Source organism: Plectropomus leopardus, chromosome 4 (assembly GCF_026936395.1).
Source record: "Plectropomus leopardus strain MGB_pleo_1.0 chromosome 4, ASM2693639v1, whole genome shotgun sequence".
In the NCBI taxonomy this organism is placed as follows: domain Eukaryota; kingdom Metazoa; phylum Chordata; class Actinopteri; order Perciformes; family Serranidae; genus Plectropomus; species Plectropomus leopardus.
Genome location: NC_142179.1, coordinates 11,884,678 through 11,901,255, shown reverse-complemented (window position 1 = coordinate 11,901,255; position 16,578 = coordinate 11,884,678). Strand labels below are relative to the sequence as shown.

General features: G+C 40.6%; 1 protein-coding gene across 2 annotated transcripts in view; it reads left to right on the top strand.

Moving 5' to 3' along the window:
* The window catches only part of cltcl1 (clathrin, heavy chain-like 1), a 31,658-nt gene that overhangs the window by 10,086 nt on the left and 4,994 nt on the right, over positions 1-16,578 (top strand). The window contains exons 3-30 of one of the 2 annotated variants that reach the window (XM_088076554.1): positions 1,200-1,468; positions 2,981-3,142; positions 3,372-3,485; positions 3,580-3,753; positions 3,849-4,046; positions 4,273-4,473; positions 5,543-5,695; positions 5,885-6,007; positions 6,486-6,623; positions 6,733-6,897; positions 7,060-7,240; positions 7,676-7,839; positions 7,945-8,070; positions 8,178-8,320; positions 9,295-9,529; positions 9,622-9,744; positions 10,192-10,337; positions 10,423-10,606; positions 10,732-10,924; positions 11,005-11,162; positions 11,289-11,453; positions 12,354-12,629; positions 13,234-13,383; positions 13,481-13,612; positions 13,708-13,818; positions 14,081-14,251; positions 14,498-14,719; positions 15,081-15,107. In XM_088076554.1, the coding sequence (XP_087932680.1) occupies positions 1,200-1,468; positions 2,981-3,142; positions 3,372-3,485; positions 3,580-3,753; positions 3,849-4,046; positions 4,273-4,473; positions 5,543-5,695; positions 5,885-6,007; positions 6,486-6,623; positions 6,733-6,897; positions 7,060-7,240; positions 7,676-7,839; positions 7,945-8,070; positions 8,178-8,320; positions 9,295-9,529; positions 9,622-9,744; positions 10,192-10,337; positions 10,423-10,606; positions 10,732-10,924; positions 11,005-11,162; positions 11,289-11,453; positions 12,354-12,629; positions 13,234-13,383; positions 13,481-13,612; positions 13,708-13,818; positions 14,081-14,251; positions 14,498-14,719; positions 15,081-15,107 (4,604 nt within the window). The remainder of the gene's footprint in view (positions 1-1,199; positions 1,469-2,980; positions 3,143-3,371; positions 3,486-3,579; positions 3,754-3,848; positions 4,047-4,272; positions 4,474-5,542; positions 5,696-5,884; positions 6,008-6,485; positions 6,624-6,732; positions 6,898-7,059; positions 7,241-7,675; positions 7,840-7,944; positions 8,071-8,177; positions 8,321-9,294; positions 9,530-9,621; positions 9,745-10,191; positions 10,338-10,422; positions 10,607-10,731; positions 10,925-11,004; positions 11,163-11,288; positions 11,454-12,353; positions 12,630-13,233; positions 13,384-13,480; positions 13,613-13,707; positions 13,819-14,080; positions 14,252-14,497; positions 14,720-15,080; positions 15,108-16,578) is intronic. The other variant, XM_088076555.1, reaches the window with a different exon arrangement.

Below are 16,578 nucleotides of genomic sequence, written 5' to 3'. Positions count from 1 at the left end.
ATTTATCCTCGTGGTATCCAGCTATGCATATATATATATATATATATATATATATATATATATATATATATATATATATATATAATTTGCTTAGGTTTTAAGATATTTTTGTCTTAGATTTCTCCAATTACAGTGGAGGTGAATGGCATTTTTTGTGTGGTGCTCACAATATTGAACAGTGTTTACATAAAATAATATAAAATTCAACACCATCACCTCTTTAAAGAAACGTCATCTCTGTTGCTTTAAATGATCCACAGAGCATGTTGTCAACAGTTTAAAAAACCCAGATAAAATAATCCTATTTAGTTTCAGTGTGGTTCATTCAGTCAAACCTGTGGATTACTCATAGTAGTAGTTATGTTCTTCCTTCAAACGTGTTTGATATGCTTAACTGTCAATTAGAGGTAAGAGGGAAAAAAAGTCATTTCAATGGAATTGCACTGAAGTGGCAGCAGACATTTCAGAGACAGATATCACAAAACCTGTGCAGATAAAGCCAAACCTCTCTGTGTGGCTAGATACCACAAGATATAGATGAGTTAATATGCTTTTCTTAATAATTAGGGTGAACTGAATGAGCTGGCTGGAACAGGGAAAAACAGGGAAAAAAAAATACCAGACTAAATTTCAAAAATCAAAATGTATGGGCGGCCAATGCAAGTGTAGTTTGGGAAAAGGGGTGGGTACTACAAGCTTATGAAGACAAAACAAAACAACCTGTAAGTAGGTTATGTTTTCATTAGTTTATATACATTTTTGTTTTTTGTTACCTTAGGATGGCCCATTTATATCTACACACAGAGCGGGTCTTCCTCAGGGCATTGTTTTTGTAGTACCTCAGAACACACAAATCAAACACTGGCTCTAGATAGGACTGCTTTTTCTCCTATATGTGTAAACCATAGTAGTTCTTGTAGATGGCTCATGAAAAAAGTTTCAGTTGGTTACAATCTGCATCCTCAATGCTAGATGCTATTAAATCCTACATTCAAGACCCTTAAGCAAAAGCAGTATTTTTTAACCAGAGTGAAATATCGTTAATTTGTTACCCTTTAATTAATTGTGTGAAAGGATCCTGATTCTGATTAGAGGTTACTTAACCTAGCCCCGCTTTGGGTGAACTGATGGGTGAGGCTCTCTCCACCCTCTGGACTCAACTTCTCACTCCCTCTCTCTGTTTTATTTATCTCCCTCAGCTGCCAAGACACTGCAGATCTTCAACATTGAGATGAAGAGTAAGGTGAAGGCTCATACAATGACAGAGGAGGTCATGTTCTGGAAGTGGATATCTGTAAACACCGTTGCCTTGGTGACAGATACGGCCGTCTTTCACTGGAGCATGGAGGGGGATTCCCAACCCACTAAAGTATTCGATCGGCACGCCAGTCTGGCCGGATGTCAGATCATCAACTACAGAACTGACGAACAACAGAAGTGGCTGCTGCTGATAGGGATTTCTGCACAGGTATGAATTAGCATGACTTATCATTGTTTATGATCCCTTATCTAGCCTCATAGGACAAAAAAGCCTGCATGCGAAAACAGAGCTCTTCTTCCAGAGTTGATAAATGCAGAAATATTCACATTTAAATATGGATGGGGAAAACAGCTTTTTGGAAAATGATGAATTAAGCTTGTACAGATAGGGTCACTGGCTGTGTGGCAGAAGCCAAAATCTAACTTTTTCTCTGAACACAAATCTGACGAATGAAACAGAAAAATATGTTAATTAAACATCTTGAAATACCCTGCACTGGCAGACAAGGTTGCGTAAATGATGATGGGGAGCAGAAAGGGACAATGTTTAGCAGTGCAATTGGAATGATATTAAAAGACATGACTTTTCAAGGATGATTTTATTGGCTGCAGACTGAAAGAGGAGGAAGAAGAGGACATTCACTTGTTTTCCCATTGTTTTGAAATTTCACTGTGGATGCAGTTTTCTTGCAGAGAGTTAGATGAGTAGTTAAATACCACAGTTATGTCTGTATGGTAAATATGAAGCTGCATCCAGAAATTTGGTTCGCTTAGCTTAGTACAAAGAATGGAAATGGAGGGAAACACCTAGCCTGGCTCTGTTCAAGGATACAAAAATAGGCCCGTAGAAACAGAGTGAGGGTTTCTGGCACAACTTCAACTACTACCAAGGTGCACAGTGAAGGCATATAAATCAGAAGAAGTCGAAGCTCCAGTAAGTTTTATTGCAATAAAGCTGTTCTAAATACTGCAAGTGTTGTTGGAGCTTTGACCTCGACAGAAATAGGTTTACCAGCATCTTTAAAGTTCACTAATTAACAATTTGTCTCATTTGTTTACACTGCACAAAAACATAGGTGTACAAGTGATGGTTTTACAAGGGTTACATGAGGGACTGTTTTTTCTCATTACCAGGATTTTGCTTGCAAGCAGCAAAGATCCCTGGCTGGACCAATATCTAACTTTCAAATAAACAACTTTAACCATCTCTATCATATTAAAATAAATTCAAATAGTACAGTTTTTCTGACTTTCTACAAATACTGGAAATAATTAAGCATCGACAAACCAAGTTCATCAACAAAGCATCAACAAGACTTTCTCTCACTGTTGTGGCGTGAGCTGGTTTTTAAGAGTTCAGATTGAGCATATTGTTTCACAATATATATATATTGTGAAGTATATAAATTGTGAAACAAGCTCATAATTATATATATATATATATATATTTATGTTAAAGGAGTCATATGCAACAATAGTCTACTATATATTTAGATAACAAATCGTGGTTTGCTGCTTTATTAACGCTAGGAATTTTGCATACAGCTCCTTTAAAATCTTTAAGGGCCTTTAATACATTTCTAGTGTGAGTATTTGAAACTTGATCCTCAAACCATCTTTGTTGTCTGACAATTTAAACATTATGGTTAATTAATGCCTTTTATGCATCCATTTATTTATTTTTTTATTTCTTGTTTTGCTCTTTGCTTTTGTCCTGCAGCAAAACCGTGTGGTCGGGGCGATGCAGCTGTATTCTGTTGACAGGAAAGTGTCCCAGCCCATCGAGGGCCACGCTGCTGCCTTTGGGGAGTTCAAAGTGGAGGGAAATGCCAAACCGTCCACCCTCTTCTGCTTTGCTGTGCGCTCACAGGCAGGGGGAAAGGTGAGGGCCCTCAGACTGTACACAAGGATTTCACTCATGATGCTATCACAGTGTATTTAGTCTTTCAACAAAGAGCTCTGATTTGCAAAGAAAGGTAGTAAGGATAAAAACAACCTTTTTGCGTCATGCTTCTTGGTCAACAGACTAGCTCCTTTGTGTTGATACTATCGCTTTAATGTTGTTGTCTGCCTACCCTGATCATTTCTTTATGTGGGTTTTATTCCTTCAGTTGCACATTATTGAAGTTGGTCAGCCAGCTGCAGGAAATCAGCCATTTGCTAAGAAAGCAGTGGACGTGTTCTTCCCACCAGAGGCCCAGACAGACTTTCCTGTAGCTATGCAGGTAAGGTAAAACCCCTGCTAATCATAAGTTGTAGGTTTAAACTAAAGGTGACTAATGAATTCTTAAAATCTCTGTGTCTGATCTTTCTCCTTAGATTGGTAGTAAGCACGGTGTAATATATTTGATTACAAAGTACGGTTACATTCACCTGTATGACTTGGAGTCTGGAGTGTGCATCTACATGAACCGAATCAGTGCAGAGACCATCTTTGTAACTGCCCCGCATGAAGCCACCTCAGGAATTATTGGGGTCAACAAGAAGGGACAGGTGAGAAACAAGCAGTAAATGGGCATTAAAAAAATACAGACATAAAAATTGTCTGTTTTTGAGCAGTATTTACATGTTTGTTCTGTTTTTTGCAGGTCTTGTCAGTGTGTGTTGAGGAGGAAAATATTGTGAACTATGCCACCAACGTCCTGCAGAACCCTGATCTAGCCTTGAGGATGGCTGTGAGGTCAAATCTTGCTGGGGCTGAGGAAATTTTTGCCAGGAAGTTTAATACTCTGTTTGCCCAGGGAAGTTATTCAGAGGCTGCAAAGGTTGCTGCATCAGCACCAAAGGTACGCCTGTATTTACTGCTACGTTTTCGTGTTTGCACATCCTAATATGAACCAGATGCATTGGCAAACATTCAGAAACATTTGTAGGAAAAAGTGCTTGCATATATTTTTACATTTGTAGATCAATTTGTGGACTATTTATATGGTGATGATTCGAAAAAACTTCAAACACCAAAAGAGTCCAAAGGGTCCACTAAATATTCTTCGCCATCCTTCCTCACCTCAGGGTATCCTGCGGACAGCAGAGACCATCCGTAAGTTTCAGAGTGTCCCAGCCCAGCCAGGTCAGGCCTCTCCACTGTTGCAGTACTTTGGTATTCTGCTGGATCAAGGCCAGCTCAACAAGTTTGAGTCTCTGGAGCTGTGCAGGCCCGTCCTGCAGCAGGGCCGCAAGCAGCTCCTGGAGAAGTGGTTGAAGGAGGACAAGGTAGGACCAGATTAGAACAAATTAACTTACAAGCGCTGCTTGTTTACCATGTAGTATCATCTATGCAATGATCAGTAGAGGTATGCTATGCAGGAATTCTCGGTTAATGTTCGTAAACACAGCATTCAAACTTGTCCCCACAACTCTGCACTGCTTTTACATTCACTGCAACCTACCGAACAAAAGCTGATACCTTAACAAGGTTTAGTAATTGCTAGCACCTACATGTCCAATGGAAAACAGACCAACTTTTTGTTGCTCTTTATCGCCTCCTTTGCTGCTCACCAGCAAAAGTGAAATTAAAGGCTAACCCCAGACTCACTCTCTTTTGGAATGAGATTTGTCTGTCTAGCCTCAGAGCTATGATTGGGCCTGAAAATCAGGACCAACCTTACATGAACTGGCACATACTCTGTCCAAACCCAACCTGAGGCCAAACCACGGCAACAATATTTGGCCCTAGCCCAATAAAAACATAAATTTCTTCTTCTTCTAAAAAAAAAACTAAAACATTTTATCACAAGCTAAGGGCTGACACGTTTTCTTGCAGCACCCCCATGGCAATGAGCAGAGCGCAGATGACAATTATCACTCTCCGCTGCATGTTACACACGTCTCCCACTGCATGTCAGGCAGAAGCAAACACTGCTGACCAAGTTATCTTGAAAGAGGGGAAACATTGATAAATTACAGCCTGGCCCTGTCTGAACCTGGCAGGTCAGGTCTGGCCCAATCAGGCTCAGGCAGAAAATCAAGACTATACTTGGCATTTTGACTCACTTTATTTGTGTTTTTTCAGCGCTGTGATCGTGATTTTTGTAGCATCTTTTTGAATGTGTGCCTCTAGTACTTAAAGTCACCTCACTTGTGTGATGTTACTGACTGGGGGCTACACACCCATAAGTGTCCCAAACACACTGAAGTGATAACAAAATACAAAATAGAGGTAGAGGGCAGAAACATACACATTTAGAGGGATTACTTTTCTATGAATTTATATACTGTTTTTGAGGAAAATCCTGCATTGAATGGCTTTAACTGTCAGTAACTGATTGTATATATGTTGTAGCTGGAGTGCTCAGAGGAGCTGGGAGACCTGGTGAAGGCCTCTGATCCCACCCTTGCACTTAGTGTTTACCTCAGAGCTAACGTCCCCAACAAGGTTATCCAGTGCTTTGCTGAGACCGGACAATTCCAGAAGATAGTGCTGTATGCTAAAAAGGTAATCAGCGAGTACGAATGACTTCTCTTTTCATTTACATTATTTAACTTTGCATGGAAGACATATTTATTCTCTGGATTTACTGAGAGTTTGTATATTTAGAAAATACAATGTGTATCTTTGTATGAATTCATTATTACTGAATAAAGAATTACATTTTTATCTGGTTTATCAATGGCACTTTTGTAGGTCGGCTACACCCCAGACTGGGTGTTTTTGCTCAGAAATGTGATGCGGGTCAATCCTGACCAGGGACTGCAGTTTGCCCAGATGCTGGTCCAGGATGAGGAACCGCTGGCCAACATCAACCAGGTAATGCATGTCCAACATGACCACCTCACTCACTTCAGACACACAGTGATACTCCATCTTTTTCAAAAAACATCTTCGCGTTTAACCTCACACATGCACATAAACACACAAAGTGCCATGTGTGGGAGCCTCCATCTCTGTTATTCCAGATGTGGCAGCAATGCCAGGAATTCTCTGAGTCAGTGACCCCCTCCTCCTTTTAAAGCCACATCATCACTCTGCTCAGTCCAAAGTCAACCAGAGAAGTTGATCACTTGAACACGCCTGCCCATTTTTTTGGTTGTAGCCTCCACAGATGTTTATTATGAAAAGCTGAAACATCTGGCTGGGGGCCATTTAATAGTGTGTGACTCTAATCTTACCATGCGTGCTAACTCAAAACAATATTTCACACATGGTAGGCATTCAAAAATCTAATATGTTACCTTTCATTGTTCTGCTTTTTCATTCCTTTTTTTCCCCTCTTGCCCTTTGGTAGATCGTAGATGTGTTCATGGAGGGCAACTTGATCCAGCAGTGCACCTCCTTCCTGTTGGATGCTCTAAAGAACAACCGCCCCGCCGAAGGACACTTACAGACACGTCTGCTTGAGATGAACCTCATACATGCCCCTCAGGTGAACACTCGGAATGACTGTCCTGATTATAAAAATAACTTTACCTTTGGTAATATACACATAACATATAACACATGATTTGTGTGTTCATGTGTGTGTGAACTTTCAGGTAGCAGATGCAATCCTGGGGAACCAGATGTTCACACATTATGACCGTGCCCACGTTGCTCAGTTGTGCGAGAAGGCAGGTCTGCTGCAGAGGGCTCTTGAACACTACACCGACCTGTATGATATCAAACGAGCCGTGGTGCACACACATCTGCTCAACCCTGAGGTACGCCTGTGGATGTTCAGTCACGCCTGTGAATACCACTCTCCCAGGAGCTGCTCCTTTTTACTTGATTTTTTTAGATGATGTGTGAAAATGCCTTTTCACCTTCCTCCCTACTCACTCTGATGTCTCACTTTCTCCCTGTCTTCCTCTTCTTCATTTTAGTGGCTGGTGAACTTCTTTGGCTCTTTATCAGTAGAAGACTCGTTGGAGTGTTTAAGGGCCATGTTGTCGGCTAACATCAGGCAGAACCTGCAGCTATGTGTCCAGGTAGCGTCTAAGTATCATGAGCAGCTGGGGACTCAGGCATTAGTGGAGCTCTTTGAATCCTTCAAGAGTTATGAGGGTAGGTGTCACACACATGAGTGCAGGTCATCTTAGGTAAATGCAGGCTAATAGTGGCCCGCAGAAATATTACAGTGTCCCCCAATCATGATATGAAATGCATGCGTTATATTTTAATTAACTGCAGTCCATTTCAATACTTTCACTTTCAGCAGCCTGTATTTCATAAGAATGACAACTTGTAAAAATCTGTTGGTTGCATTGTAACAAGTTGCATCTCAGTGGAACATCTCAGTTGATAATGGTGGACAGCTCACAACTGCATTTTTCCCCGTGCAGCCCACAGTCATATACTGGCTTGCTAAATTGCCACTCAGTTATCAAAACTTTGAGCACCTCTGGATTAAAGGAAGACAGTGTGTTCAATTTTGGCTTTAAGTCATCCCAGATTGAGCTGACCTTTGTGCTGTTTCTCCCCCTGCCATCTCTTTTCAAGGCTTGTTTTACTTCCTTGGGTCGATTGTGAATTTCAGCCAAGAGCCTGACGTTCACTTCAAGTACATCCAGGCTGCCTGCAAAACAGGCCAGATCAAAGAAGTGGAGAGAATCTGTAGAGAGAGCAACTGCTATGACCCGGAGAGGGTTAAAAACTTCCTCAAGGTAAAACAATGATTGATTTTTTTCATTCTGTAGCAATATTGTGAAATACTTAGAACCATTTCATACAATTTAATCACAAATCAATCTTGTTTCATCTCTTCGTAGGAGGCAAAGCTAACAGACCAGCTTCCTCTCATCATTGTGTGTGATCGCTTTGACTTCGTCCATGACTTGGTGCTCTACCTCTACCGCAACAGTCTACAGAAATACATTGAAATCTATGTACAGAAAGTAAGATCAAGGCTTCTGCTGGGTCTTTATACATATTTGGTTTCCACCTAATCCATTTGGGCTGCATATGGACATCTTTATTTAGAATTTATTTTGCATGTTTTCAGGTGAACCCCAGTCGTTTACCGGTGGTGATAGGCGGTCTGTTAGATGTCGACTGTTCTGAGGACGTCATTAAGAACCTGATCATGGTGGTCAGAGGGCAGTTTTCCACTGATGAGCTGGTGGAGGAGGTAGAGAAGAGGAACAGGTGAGAGCAAATAATAAATGGCTTCTACTATTTCTTGTCATCTTGTGTAGTTGCTTCTGTATGTCTCACTGGATACAGCATCTGATTAATAGTTGTCTGTTAAAGTCACTTGGTACCTATTGCAACAGTATCACTATATGTCTCTGTAGGTACCTAATAGGTATTTAATTGAACCTAAACCTAAAATGTAACAACAAATACACTGCAAGACATGTTTGTGGTCTAACTGAATTACTTCTTATCTTACATTTTTTTTCCGGTAATGAAAAAATGCACCAGCTAAAATAAAAAGACTGGTGATCCCACTCAAAAAATAAGTACTGACTTAAGAAATAATCATCTCTTTCTCAAAAATGCTAGAAGCACCTTGCCTTCAGAAATTTAAATATTTATTAGAGCCTCTGATGTCCATAAACCAGGGACACACACGCAGCAGTGAAAGACAAACAGAGGTGACTAAAATCTGCAGATAACTAAAAATATAAAGAAATATGCAGGCTCTTGTGTTTGTCTTTTGCACAGTTTATACTTGGCAGTTTCTGCATTACAAAAGCTGGAATAAATATTTTACTTTTGTTACATGATTTGCTTCCAATGTTGATTTTCTCTGGGCTTTTGTTAGACTCTGTATTACGCATGTACCCCAATAATGCTCAATAAAGAGCTCCCTCTCATCCAGTGAAGCTACAACAATGAGCTACAGTGAAGCTAATCTATCGTTACAGCTCCATAATAAAAAATGAATGTGAGCATAAACACTTACAGTTTACCATGATACTGCTGAATACACAACACTGCCATCTAGTGTTGTGTTGGTGCAGTACACTAAAGTAGCAATAAGGATTAATGCCACCAGGATCAAGAGTTAGAGAACATTTTTCATCAAGTACTGATGCATGTTACTCTACAGATTCCTCTAAATACTTATGATTATATGAGTTGGGTAAACGATGTGTTTTTTATTATCCTCTCAGGTTAAAACTTCTATTGCCATGGCTGGAGTCCCGAATCCATGAAGGGTGTGAGGAGCCGGCTACCCACAATGCCCTAGCGAAGATCTACATCGACAGCAACAACACCCCTGAGCGCTTCCTGAAAGAGAACCCATTCTATGACAGTGCTGTGGTCGGGAAATACTGCGAGAAGAGAGACCCTCACCTGGCCTGCGTGGCTTATGAGAGAGGACAGTGTGACCTGGACCTCATCAAAGTGTGTAGATTACATAACGTAGTATTTAGATAATAATTTACATAATTCTGACGTATATAGATCTTGAATTACTTTGTGTCTTTTCTTCTCAGGTGTGCAATGAGAACTCGTTATTCAAGAGTGAGGCTCGATATCTGGTGCGACGGAAAGACCCAGAGCTTTGGGCAAACGTCTTAGAAGAAAATAACCCCTTCAGAAGACAACTCATTGACCAGGTTAGAGGCTTTTCTCGTTTATTTTGTGCATCCAAGTCCCTCCTCCGTCCTTCTGCCTTTGACTCGGATGTCAATCTCTGTACATCATCTTAAAGGATGTTTTAATTCTTAAAATGCGTCTCAAGGAGTGAGGAAGCTTGCTGGAGAAGCTATAAGTGAAAATGCACAGGTGTATCTTTTACAGATTTTTTTTTGGCACATGTGATATATAAAAGAGTCATAATCACAGCTGTGCTAGATGTTATATGTAATTGAAGTTGCTTTAAGACAACAGCTCCAAGTACCTATGTCTCATTTTGTGAAATATCTGTTGCCTCTACTCATCTCACCTTGAGTCTCTTCCTTGCTTCCTCCACTCGCATCTCAGGTGAGAAGGACTAAGACGTGAGTAGATGAGGCAAAAAAAGGAATTGAAAATCTAAAAAAATGTTGTCTGTCTCCTCTCAGGTGGTGCAGACAGCACTGTCAGAGACCCAGGACCCGGAGGAGGTATCAGTCACAGTCAAAGCCTTTATGACTGCAGATTTGCCCAACGAGTTGATTGAGCTGCTGGAGAAGATTGTACTGGATAACTCTGTCTTCAGTGAACACAGGTACAGCAGGCTCACAGCTTGTTAGGCATCATAAAAATGTTAAAAAATAACTTGTCATTTTTCTGATAATCCCCCTGTTTCTCAGAAACCTCCAGAACCTCCTGATTTTGACGGCCATCAAGGCGGACCGCACCCGTGTGATGGAGTACATCAACAGGCTAGACAACTACGATGCTCCAGACATCGCCAATATTGCCATCAGCAATGAGCTCTTTGAAGAAGCGTTTGCCATTTTTAAGAAGTTTGATGTTAATACCTCAGCCATACAGGTGAGATAAACTGCTCTAGCTGCACTGATACTATTATTTTAAGAACAAGTTCCATGGTTTGAATATTTGTCTATCATACTTGGGATCTCAGATCATACAATACACCTTTCTCCTTTCCTCTCTAGGTATTGATAGAGCACATAGGGAACTTAGATCGTGCCTATGAGTTTGCTGAGCGCTGTAATGAGCCTGCAGTGTGGAGCCAGTTAGCCAGAGCTCAGCTACAAAGAGACCTGGTCAAGGAGGCCATTGACTCATATATCAAAGCCGTTGACCCTTCAGCGTACATGGAGGTGGTCAATGCAGCCAGCAAGAACAGTAAGCCTTTGTACACCATATTGATTGTCATTCTGTTGTGATTCATCCGAGTTGATCTTCAAGGTTTTTGTGTTTTGCAGATAACTGGGAGGACTTGGTTAAATTCCTCCAGATGGCTCGAAAGAAAGCGAGAGAGTCATACGTAGAGACAGAGCTGATCTTCGCTTTAGCTAAAACAAATCGTCTGGCTGAGCTGGAAGAGTTTGTTAGTGGGCCGAACAATGCTCACATACAGCAGGTAAGAAAAACATCATCATAGTTGTGATGTTAAGAGTAGCTTTTGCAGAATGGGCATATTTTTCTTTTCCTTACACTTGCTACTAATTGCATGTTGATCTGCTAATTTGTCTCTTTCCTTCTCCAGGTGGGCGATAGATGTTATGATGAAGGTATGTATGAAGCAGCCAAGCTCCTGTACAACAACGTTTCCAACTTTGCTCGCCTCGCATCCACACTCGTCCACCTCGGAGAGTACCAGGCAGCTGTGGATAGTGCCAGGAAAGCCAACAGCACACGGACATGGAAGGAGGTAACTGGCACAAAACACACAAAAAAGTTTAAATCCTCTATTCAACAAGCCTTTGTCTACTTATGGATTATTAATAGTCTTTTACTTCCATCATAGAAGGCGCTATCATCTTTTATTAGACTGTCTAAAAAGTCAAGATGTGATACGGCATATTTTAAGATCAATTAGTAATTCATACTGCATAGTGTTGAAATATTAAAGCACATCACCATATTATAATAGATTGCAAATTTATTTTGTGAGCATTCAACGACAACATATTACTGGGAAATATATCTGATATATCTGACTAATAATACAAGGACACTTGGAAAAGTAAACAAACATTGGTACTATTGGTGTTGGCTGAAGTCAGAAGGTAATTAAATGCAAATTTAATCACTTTAGTGCCATATTGACTATGCATATATTCAGGTGTTTAATTCAGTCCCATTGCCACAGGCATATAAAATCTGTATGAATGGGCAAAAAATCCCACAGACACACTCCAAAATCTTGTAGAAAGCCTTCCCAGAAGAGTGGACGCTGTTATAGCTGCAAAGGGGGGACCAGCTCCATATTAATGCCTATGGATTTAGGGGGGTTGTCATAAAAGCTCCTGTAAGTGTAATGTGTAGGTGGCCCAATACTTTTGTCCATATAGTGTACCATAAAACTGAGTTTTCTGATGGTGTTAATGCACTCAAGTCATAAACAGAATCTTTTTCATCCCACATTATATAAGCTATAAATGCACGGTTCTAGTCTTACTTAGTTTTTGAATTCTAGTAAACAAATCAGATTATTGTTATTGTTAATATAAAGATTCTTTCAACGTTTTGCTACCCAGTTTAGTTGTAGATTCTCATTTATAAGAACACGGACAGAAAATTTCAGGAATTTCCTCTCTTCGATCATCAGGTGTGTTTTGCGTGTGTTGACGGGGAGGAGTTTCGGTTGGCACAAATCTGCGGCCTTCACATAGTGATCCACGCTGACGAGCTGGAGGACCTGATCAGCTACTATCAGGACCGTGGCTACTTTGAGGAACTCATTGCCCTACTCGAGGCGGCGCTGGGTCTGGAGCGGGCCCACATGGGCATGTTCACCGAGCTCGCCATTCTCTACTCAAAGTTCAAACCTCAGAAGATGAGGGAGCACCTGGAGCTCTTCTGGTCCAGAGTCAACATCCCTAAGGTAGGTTTGTGTGTGTGTGTGTGTGTGTGTGTGTGTGTGTGTGTGTGTGTGTGTGTGTGTGTTTCAAAACAATTCTGTCGTTTCTAATAAATCAAAGAGTTCATCACACAGGAGGAGGCTGCCTGTGTGCCATGAACTCCTTTGATTTATTACCCCGCAAAGACTTCTGCTTCTCATCAGCATCCTGGAAGTAAAATAATTATGAGCTCAGGAGATTCTTTGAGTTGTTTGTTTTCTGTCTGTTGTTGCTGGGCCTCTACTGACATATTGTGATGTTACAAATTAAAAAATCGAATGTGTTTAAAATTCTCGGGGCGGCTCTGATGAGTCTGCCAGGAAGTCTAAGACTGGATCTGTCAACCCCACACATTACCAGATAATCTGGGCTGAAAATCGATAACGATCAAGGTCCAAGACTGGATTTTTCCTCCATTAGTAGGGAGGGGTGAATCAGGGGTAAATTGAGCCCGGCTTTAGGTGTTTTTCTGCCCCTTGAAATCACTTTTTGATTTTGAGAAAGGGGCTTCATAATATATAAATTTCATACCACACAAAATTTTGACCTGAATGACGTTTACATTGTTCTGTTTTATGCATTTACCAGGTCCTTCGTGCAGCGGAGCAGTCTCATCTATGGGCGGAGCTGGTTTTCCTTTACGATAAATATGAGGAGTTTGACAATGCTGCCATCACAATGATGTCCCATCCAACAGATGCATGGAAAGAAGGGCTGTTCAAGGACATTATTGCTAAGGTAAACAGAACAGAAGTATTTGTGTCTGAGCTTTTCATTTCCATTTCAAACATCTTTACTTTTTGCGATGTTTATATGTTCCGTTATTTCTCGTCAGGTTGCCAATGTGGAGTTGTACTATAAATCTCTTACCTTCTACCTGGAATACAAACCGCTCTTACTGAATGACCTGCTGAGCATTCTGTCTCCGCGGTTGGACCACAGCCGAGCTGTCACCTTTTTCAGCAAGGTAACCAGAGGCGAGGTCAGCCAAACCTTTTCTTTGCAATCAGTATGTCGTGCCGTATGTGGTTAACCTGACTTGTGTTGCTTTTGCTCAAACAGGTGAACCAGCTGAAGTTGGTCAAGCCTTACCTGAGGTCTGTCCAGAATCACAACAACAAGTCCGTCAACGAAGCCCTCAACAACTTGCTGACAGAGGAGGAAGACTACCAGGTCTGTTAGCCGTTATGTCACTGATGTTGATCATGGAATATTAACAATATTCAATAATTTAGCCATTTCTTGCATGTTGTAGGGGTCATTTGAGGGGCACATTTGATATACTACAGTTAAATAGTAATAATTTTACCCAGCTTTTGTAGACACTAGGTTGCATTTCTGAGGTCCAGTAACAAGAAATTGACTGCTTCAGGTATCCTTTTCTCACTTTTTGGTCTGTGATGTCATATTTTTTCATCCTGTGTGTTATCCACAGGGCCTGAGAGCATCCATCGATGCCTATGACAACTTTGACACCATTGGCCTGGCGCAGAGGTTAGAGAAACATGAACTGATTGAGTTCAGACGTATCGCTGCTTACCTGTACAAAGGCAACAACCGCTGGAGACAGAGTGTAGAGCTCTGCAAGAAGGACAAACTCTACAAGGTAAGAAAGACAAACTTTTGAGTAAAGGTCTTACATGTATTGCCATATTCCTATAGATGGCACTGTTTGTTTGTTTATATCTGGAGATACCGTAGATACGTGGACCAATTAATATCAATAAAGACAGGAGAAGCAAATCATGCCAGTGTTCATCTCTTCACACAAACAACAGATTAGACAAACTCTTAACCTTGCATGAAGGCTTTACTGTATTATTGAATAATACTGTGTTTGTGACTTTCCCAGGATGCCATGCTGTACGCTGCAGAGTCTAAGGATGCAGAGCTGGCAGAGACTCTGCTCCAGTGGTTCCTGGAGGAAGGTAGGAAGGAGTGTTTCGCTGCCTGCCTGTTCGCCTCCTATGACCTGCTACACCCTGACGTGGTGCTGGAGCTGGCCTGGAGGCACAACATCATGGACTTTGCCATGCCGTACTTCATCCAGGTCATGCGAGAGTACCTGACAAAGGTTAGCACTCCACTGAAGAACAAAAAAAAGAGTTAATATTCTTTATTGTTGATTTTTAGTTTCTGGTTTAATGTTAAATTAGGTTTATTTATTGTGTATTTTTTCAGAGGATGAAAAATTAATTTTACTGTGTACTAATATTGGTTTGTATTTCTTAGATTGTTTAATTTCCTGTAGTAACCTGTTCTGACAGGTGAGAGGTGGACATAGGGGATTTTAATTTACACGGATAAGGCTTTCTTAAGTCATTTTAGTTAAGTTTATTTGCCAGTGAGCTCCGTGTGGTCATCCTGATTTCCTAAAATGTTGACCTGCAGACATGTGAGGTCACTTGAGGTCATCTCTTTGGGTTCTTTTCCAGGTTGATGAGTTTGCAGCGAAGGTGACGGTCTCTGGCCCTCTTTTTTATTTCTCCTATGTGTTCTGTCTGTTTTATTTGTTGTAACTTATCTCTTAGGTTTCTGATGTAGGAACCTAGCATGGACTGTAGACTGGGTACGGCCTAACTAGCTCTGGTCTTGGAGAGCTGTAGTGGTGTGTGCAGGCTTTTGTTCCACGTCAGCACCAACACAAACATGTTTTTAATACATTTTGAGTTTTATCTGCTGGAAGCAGTTTCTAAATTTTCCTCCTGGGGAACCTCATTGTCTCGTTGGTACAGGGTTAATGAATTTTCCTTTTCAAATAAATGCTCTAAGCAGTGAAGCAGAAACAAATTCATGGAAATATGAAAAATGGTAATAGCATGATGAGCACTGCTGTCTTTCATTCTCAGTGGAAACAAAAATCAACAGGCTAAGTGTGGAAATAGCTTATTGCAATCTGAAATAGCACCTCTTCTTTTACAATTTTATACTGTGGAGCTGATTAGAGATATGAAGTTTGTGACTATGAGGTTTAAAAACCACTACATAAAAGAATATACAGTATGTTAACATTGGAAATATTATAAGCTGCTGCTACAGTTAAAGGAGCTGTAAACAACATTCAGAGCAATAATGTAACAGCAAACAACTGTTTGCTTGGTATGTAAAGATATATTGGAGAATAGAGTATAGTGCTGTAATCTGAGTTTTTTTGTTTATTATAATAGTAGACAATGTTGTGTGTGTACTCCAATGGCTAACTAACCGCCACTACTCTGCAATGTGCTTATATGGAGATAAATGGTAATAACACTGTACCAATCCAAGGCATTGCTCTAGAGGCATAAGGCCCCTTGTACATGTTGTATGTAGCTCCTTTAAAGAAGATGGGTGTTGATGATGAGAGATTACAATAATTCAACATGTGCACTGTTCGGTTGTTTATAATTTATTTTCTATAAACCCATAGCTAGTCTGCATTTTGTGGTCAATAGCTGAACCGATTTCCAGATTTTCACTTTACCCAGGAGGTATAATTTAGTCTTAAGAAAAAGTCTTGGACTGCTGTGTTGATGGCTGGAACCAAAGCCTGTGCACCATCTTGTTCTTCAGGATTAGTCTGTCCTGGCCTAACAGATACCTCTCACCCTCTAACTCCTTGCTCTTGGGGCTGCATCTAGTGTTTCGTGGCATTTTAAAAAAAATAAAAAATCTTGACAATTTCAGTTGTGCTGATGCAAAATCATGAAATTGATGTTTGGTACAATATGGAATAATATGAGAAAAACAGATTTATCCACTTGGCTAATCATCTTCAAATATCAGAAGAGCTAGCCACTATAGCTTTGTTAGATGCATCCCCATGTTTCTAACTCCAGGTTAACAAGTATTAGTTTCATTTATTTAACAGTTAGATCAGTTCAGGGATACAAACACTAACTGAAGGGTATGGAGTCCCCTTTCCTCCGTCTTTCTAAGACTTTTTATTTCAGC